The sequence below is a fragment of the Phaseolus vulgaris genome, chromosome 7 (assembly GCF_051622355.1).
Source record: "Phaseolus vulgaris cultivar YP4 chromosome 7, ASM5162235v1, whole genome shotgun sequence".
In the NCBI taxonomy this organism is placed as follows: domain Eukaryota; kingdom Viridiplantae; phylum Streptophyta; class Magnoliopsida; order Fabales; family Fabaceae; genus Phaseolus; species Phaseolus vulgaris.
In genome coordinates, this window is record NC_143504.1 from 5,603,913 (window position 1) to 5,610,953 (window position 7,041).

The 7,041-nt window shown below is 29.6% G+C and overlaps 1 protein-coding gene across 1 annotated transcript; it reads right to left on the reverse strand.

The window, feature by feature from the left end:
• Positions 1-874: 874 nt before the first annotated feature.
• LOC137828363 (homocysteine S-methyltransferase 3) lies at positions 875-5,784 on the reverse strand. The gene is made up of 7 exons (XM_068634894.1): positions 5,503-5,784; positions 3,264-3,320; positions 2,957-3,183; positions 2,636-2,765; positions 2,194-2,397; positions 1,589-1,660; positions 875-1,194 (listed from the first exon to the last, which is right to left on the reverse strand). Exons 1-7 carry the CDS (start codon positions 5,680-5,682, stop codon positions 1,036-1,038), a joined length of 1,029 nt encoding a protein of 342 aa, XP_068490995.1. The 5' UTR covers positions 5,683-5,784; the 3' UTR covers positions 875-1,035.
• Positions 5,785-7,041: the final 1,257 nt, after the last annotated feature.

The window sequence follows — 7,041 nt, forward strand, 5'->3', positions numbered from 1 at the left end:
TATTACATTTAAATGTAAGGACAAACAAATTTTTCATATTTTTAGAAGTTGAAAGATTAATTCATTAAAAGTGTAGGGACTAGAACTGAGTTTAAGGAAAAGTACATAAATTAAAAAGATATATTTTTTTTTCAAAAATAGTTATAGAACAGGTATTTTGTTTTATTTTATTATTTTAAAATATTAATACAAGAAAGTAGTAAAGATAAGATTTTTAAATAAAATAAAAAATTATGTAAGGATTTTGTAATTATTTTCGAAAATCAGATAAAAATATAATATTTTTAATTAGAAAAAAAAAACCTTGATCCAGGATGAACAGCTTAGGAAGGAAAAAAGGTAATCTTGGGCCATCATTAACTATACCTTTTTTGAACAGGGTGAATTCAATAGTTTTTTGTATTTGGGTCTAGGTTGTTTCTTCTTGCACCTCCATATATTCTTCTCCCACCTCCATACATTTTCGTATTTCCAAAAATACCCCTATGTAATATTCCACCTTCTTACTGCAAAACTAAAAACAGGCAGTGATGTGCTATCAGCTGTGTTTTCAGTTTGGCCTAGCTACACACACTACATACATTACTTAGCAAGAAAAAACAAAAGAAGTGAAAGGTGTTGTTGTGTTTGTACATTACATGTTTATTTTAAGCCAAAGCACACAAACACCCTTTCCTTGTATTTTGCGATTTCACACACATAGTGTAAAATTATAACATTACGCCTTCAAAGTTTGACAACTTTTAGTTTGTTTATTTCTTTGTGCAAGAATTTTGAGGCATTTTTCTAGACTCTTTAATATCGCATTTTAAAGGCCTGCATGAGATCTTTTACCATCTTAAATATGAAAGGTTTCCTCATAACTCATAACTCATAACTGATAATTTCCCTGCTGGCTTCTCTGCTTCTGTATCACATCCTTAGAAGGTTTTGTTATTGACAATGGGAATTTCAAAAGGCTTAAGGCAGAAAGTTAGAGATTTCGTTGGGATTATTTTAGTTATTTTCATTACAGATAAAAAGATACTTCAACAGTTATATACATTTGTCTTGAACTTTCCCATATATTGCCTCCGCTATGCCTCTGATAGTATTGGGAGTAGTCCTGCAGCAGCCACCAAAAAGAGAAGCCCCAGCATCACGCCACTTGCCAATGTAGGGTACAAAATCATCTTCTGCTAACCCACTTGATTTCTACAAGATAAATTTCAGGTTATCAATTTGATGATACTAAAATACAATTACATCTACCAATTCTTACCGCTCTTACTTATCCTACTACATAGCACATTCTGGTGTTTGACAAAATGAGCTCTGTCTAAATCACTATAGTGTTCAATGTTTGCAGAGTGTTTGTTAATTTTCTTTCAGTAACAGCATTCAAATTATTTTTTGATTATCTGCTTTGTGAATTTTAACTGCCAGTTATAAGATTCATAACAATAGAAACATAACAAAAGAGGATTTCCAGATAAATTTTAATTGACGAGGAAGTATCATTTATTTATAACTGGAATTAGATAGAATTCGGTTGAACTTGACCATGAATAAAGTAGGGACATGCAAAGAGAGAGAAGCAGCAACTCACCACCCATTGGTTGCTCTCAGCAATGTAAGTCTCTCCGCTGTTGGGATATACAAGTACTGGTTTACTTGTTGCCTTTAAAATGGAGTGTTAAAAAAATTATTAGTCAGCTGTTGTTGGAAAAAATAGGAAAGTGCTATGAACTTCAAATCTAATTCAGTTCTATAAAACCGATTTATAAGGTAGGATTTACATCCACTTATATATTATTGAAAGGTCTCCAGTCGATTGTAGGATATACAAGTAATGAGTATCTTAAGTAAGGACACTAGTTAAAAAAACATTTCCTACACCCAATATAGTATAGGTCTAATGACTTAAAAGACAATTGTCTTTCTTTCAATTAACTACTTTCTATTGTATTTCTTCTACCAATGCCCTAAGGACACTCAAAGATTCCTGTTTTTAGAGAACTGATGGTAAATGGGAGACATATGAACCTTGGAAACCAGGAAGCATATCACTAAAACTATATAATTTGAGGAACTAAAAAGTATTACAACGGATTAGAAGGCCAACTAGTAGTTGTCTCTCACAAGTTATTCAAGATAATATAGCAAATTGGCACGTTTTGACAGCTAGTGCAGAGTGTTAAACAAAAGTCGCACCTTCTTAATAGATGAAATCAATCCATGAATAAATCGAGGAGCAGTACAGTTAACTCCAACTGCAGCAACTTGTCTGCATGAATCAGCTATTGAAGCACATTCAAAGATAGAATCACCACTAACCACATTGCATTCATCCTTGCAACTAAAAGAAAACCACGCAGGAGTTTCTATGCCTTCTTCGTCCAGAAGTTCAGCATAGGCCTATATATCAAATTGTAAACAAAATCAATAACGTTGCTCAAAATCAAGGTGAAACTAAGTCAAAATTGCAACGGTAGTTTACAACTTTCTATGGTATTAGTAAATGATAATTGACACAGCATTTTGCACACTCCATCACAGATTCCTACAGTTGCAATCTTGCAGGGTATAAAAATAAAGTAACGAACATGTGAATCTGTTTAATAGTTACTTCACCACCAGGGATTTAATAAAATACCTGTGCCTCCAGCTTATTTGGAATTGTTTCAAAGGCTATTAAGTCAGCTCCAGCATCAACCAGAATCTTTACTCTTTCCCTGTGAAAATCTTTGAGTGTCTGGACAGTAACAGCATCACCATAGTCCCCACTGTGAAGAGAGAAAGAAAATGAGCTTAGATTGTGGTCATATATATGGCTTTGATTTGGAAGGGCAGTTTTGACTTCAATCATGAAAATTCTCATCTTAATTCATATATAATCAGTAAGCACCTATTCAGTAGTTGTTAAAACTTTATGGTAATGCATTTTTGCTATAACAAAACACAGAATATCACTCACACATATTCAGAGCCATCAGCCAAATACGCTCCATAGCTTCCCACAGAAGCAGCAATTAAAATGGGACGTTTCCTAAATCTTTCATTTCTCACAAAGTCAGAAGAATCTTTGGTACACCTATCATGATAAATCTCTCGAGCCTCACGTGCAATCTCAACACTTCTTTTAAGCATAGTTACACCTTCTTCTCTAGAGAACCCTTTGGCCTCAAAACCTTGAACAGTGGCCTGCACCCGAACCAGGAAATAGGCCAAAATTAAAGTTATGCAGAATTGTAGGAATGAAAAAAGGTTGAGATGATAATTACCTGATAAGATGCTGTTAATATTATGTTTGCTCCTGCATCAAGGTAATCTAGGTGGACCTGTCACACGTTAGGCAAATTGAATTTATTGAATTGAAGAGCATTTCTTAATATACAAACTAAAGTAACGGTTCTAACTTCTATTATTCTTTCCCCACATTCCTTTCACTCCTGTGGAGCTGCAAATCTTCTTGAAAGGAAAGGTAAACACAGAAGAAAAACAAGTATAGAACAGTGCACCGGAACTACCTAGGAAGAATTCATGGAAATTTCTTTCTTCTTTGTTTACTTCCCACACTTTGACGAGTGTGCTATTTTTAGTTGGAAATTCAATATATAAATTTTAATTATATAACTTATGATAAAAATATCTTTTTAATGTATTTAAAAGTAATGAAATTGATTATTAAAGGATTTAAATGGTTTTAAATATAATTATTTTCAAAAGGGAAGAAACAAATTTTGTTAATATGTTTTTTTATTCCATATAAATAGTAAAATTATTGTGAATTTATATATTATTTTTTTATGATCACAGTTTCTAAGCTGAGAAATAATTTTTTTTACCAAAATTATATGAAAATGAATGTATCATGTATTCTATATAAAATCAGAGATAGTTATCTTTCAAAATCATAGACTTATAATGAAGGTGTTAAGGTAATACTTTATTCACTTTTCTGAAGGCTTTCTAAAGTACGAGAAAAGATAAAACTAATTTTTTTTTTTTAAATTCTTGATTTATTAATATATCATATTATTTCTGCACAATATAATATCGCAATAATTTAATTATTATTAAATAAAAATATACTAATAAAGATCAATAGAACATTACTTATTAATCCATTAATAAAAAAATAAATAGTGAATATATATTATAAACAAAATTATATATTTTATATTATATCAATGAATTTTATTTCTAAATATTCAACTATCATATATATATATATATATATATATATATATATATATATATATATACACACACAGAGTGGAATTAGTAACTTTGGTATTTTGTTTTTTAGTCTTGATTTTGATTGAAAAAACTGTTTGGTTAAATGGTTAAAAACACTGTTCGTTGCGTGTGATGTTTTGTAATGAAATCGCATATATGCAAATATGTCAACCTCATCTATGAGATAATGTCCTTCTTATTAAAGTAATGATTATCTTGTAAGAAAGTTTGGTGTATCTTATCTAGAACAAAGCAATAAAATTGTCAATATTATAGGATAGACAAGTTTATTTTGCTTTCATAATTTCCTTTTCCTTTCACAGAGTAATTTCTGTTTACATTTTTTTATTATTAATTTACTGCATCATCATCCAACACTTTTCTGGTTGGATACAACTAACCTTGTAGATAATTAAAATTTATTAATTTTTAGTATAATTAACCTTTAAGTCTCTTAAAAAGATAATCAAAAGTTTTCCTCTTCTAACTCCTTAAACAGTATCTCTTTTTTAAAAATATCTTAGCCAGTTCCGTTAGCTATTAGTTGGCATTTGCTTTTAAAATAATATTACTGCTGTATTAATTTTACTTTCATTAACGATGTGAACCCAATATTGTTGTTAATATCAATAGAGATCATACTTTAGAGAGAGAAAAAAATGACTTCTTAATTCTCCTTAAAAGAAGGATTTCGAAGCACATATATTTAAAACCTTTAATAAATAAATAAAATAAAATAAATGTTTCATAAAAATAATTACTAATATTTTTATATAAAGTCAGTTTGTTTAAATTTTTAAAAATATATATAAAAAAAGAGGATAGAATTATTATTTCTTGAAATGCCTTACACGTAAGGCCAGAGCCCATTAAACAATAACACGTAAGGCCAGAGCCCAGACAAGAACACGTTTATAGTTTGCCATGTGTGCGTATATACTCGTTCTACGTAATTTTCTTTGCTCTTTCATTAAAAAAATTATATTTTAATATATAAACTAATATATATATATAATTATCTTAGCTTGTATTTTTAATATAAAGTACCTAATTATAATGAGAATGATTTTCTTAGCATAGAACCAAATGATAATCTTGATGCAGACATAAAATTCTTAGAATTAAGATTGAAGATTAAAAAAAAAATCTAGTTCCATAGTGTGTGTGGCAACCTATTAGCAAGCATGCATTGAGAGAAAAAGGTTGTTGAGATGAGAGCATAACTATGAAAATTAAATGAGTAATTAAAGATGAAAAAGAAGAGAAGGAAGGAAGAAATACCCTTCGGACAAGATGTGATGAAGAGCTGATAAGGCATTTGGCACTCCAAAGTTCGTCATTCAGGTCTGCACCGAGACGTTCTAGTTCAGTTGCAAAGCCACCGTCAATGACGGCGGAGCCACCACACTTGTCGAGAAAATCCCTAAAAAACGACGGCGTTTCCTTCCCTCTTAACCCCATCACTTACGTCGCCAAGATGAACAACAAAAGAGAGTTTTGAGGTCTTATGTTGTGTGTTGGATGATAAAGAAGTTCTCAAGTGCCAACTTATATCTAACACCGATTCTGTTTCCCCTATTTCTAAAATTACTATTATAACCCCCAACATGGTTTTATTCTCATTTTTCGCCATTTCTACTAACCTCAACGTCAGAATAATTAAGTTACGTATTTTCATCTCAAATAATTTCACTTTAATATACACTTTTAATTAAGAGCACACACTCATCACTCAATCTTTAGTTCCTGCTTGAATTAAATTTTATTAACTTTTTGTGGTGTAATCGGTGGGATTCCATAATATATATGTTTTGGATTGATATGTACTTTTCATAGTTTGAAATTTATGTAGAGATGATTTTGATAGAGTTTATGTTAGCAAAATATATTATATTAAAATTTATTTGACACATAAAAAATAATCATTTTACAACTATTTTTAAAATAAAATATTGTATTATAATAAATAATATTTTTTTAGATATTAAATGAATAAAATTGGTATGATCCCTAAAATATTATAAAGAATTAAGTATTCAATTAATGAATCGTTAATGTCTTCTTTATATTTAAGTTAACTTTAATGTAGGAATAAAACGTTATAAGATGGAATTAATAATTAACAGTGAATAAAGACTAAAAATATAATTAGGTATAGAAAAAAAAAGGGAGATCAACAGAACTTAATAAAAACCTATGTGTTTTTAGTTTTATATTCTAACTCTTCTTGGCTTTAATAGCGAAGATCGTCGTTCTATTTTCACATATAGATGCGTTATTTTGATTTTCTTAATAAAAACATTTTAACAATTTATATTTTCATTGTTCTTTCTCTTAAAGAGCATTATGGGCATTTGTTTCTGAATGAAATGCATTCGATTTTGATTATCTTGTCGGTTTTTTGCTTCAATATCAAATCTCCTGTGCAGTATGGGCGTGGAGGCAAATTCGCGTGTTTTGGCATAGGACGAGTTTAAATAATTTACATAGTGGAAACTAGTTATATATAATTTATTCTGAAGAAGAGATTCCCTCTCTTGATTGTGACAATTTCAACAATTTTTATATATGGTTCTATCGCTTCTAGAATAATTCAGATATGCAATCAACAGGGAAAACTTTTTTTTTTTTCTCTTTCAAATGCTAGTGAAATACTGGAAATTATAATTACATTTTTAAAATAATTGAAATGAGAGATTTTAACATATACTATAGATTATTAGAATTTAACTTGTTATTTATGAAAAAAAAAAAATCTCAATTTCTTCTTCGCGCGTATTGTTTTATTCGCCCAATCTTGAATAGAATATTTGTTATATG

What these genes read in the sequence shown, in the direction of transcription:
- LOC137828363 (XM_068634894.1), bottom strand. Translation starts at nt 5,682, where the DNA reads ATGGGGTTAAGAGGGAAGGAAACGCCGTCGTTTTTTAGGGATTTTCTC. An exon ending in GCTGATGGCTCTGAATATGT is followed by an intron (nt 2,766 to 2,956) that starts GTGAGTGATATT and finishes CTCTCTTCACAG; the next exon opens with TGGGGACTATGGTGATGCTG. An exon ending in CAAATAAGCTGGAGGCACAG is followed by an intron (nt 2,398 to 2,635) that starts GTATTTTATTAA and finishes TTTGATATATAG; the next exon opens with GCCTATGCTGAACTTCTGGA.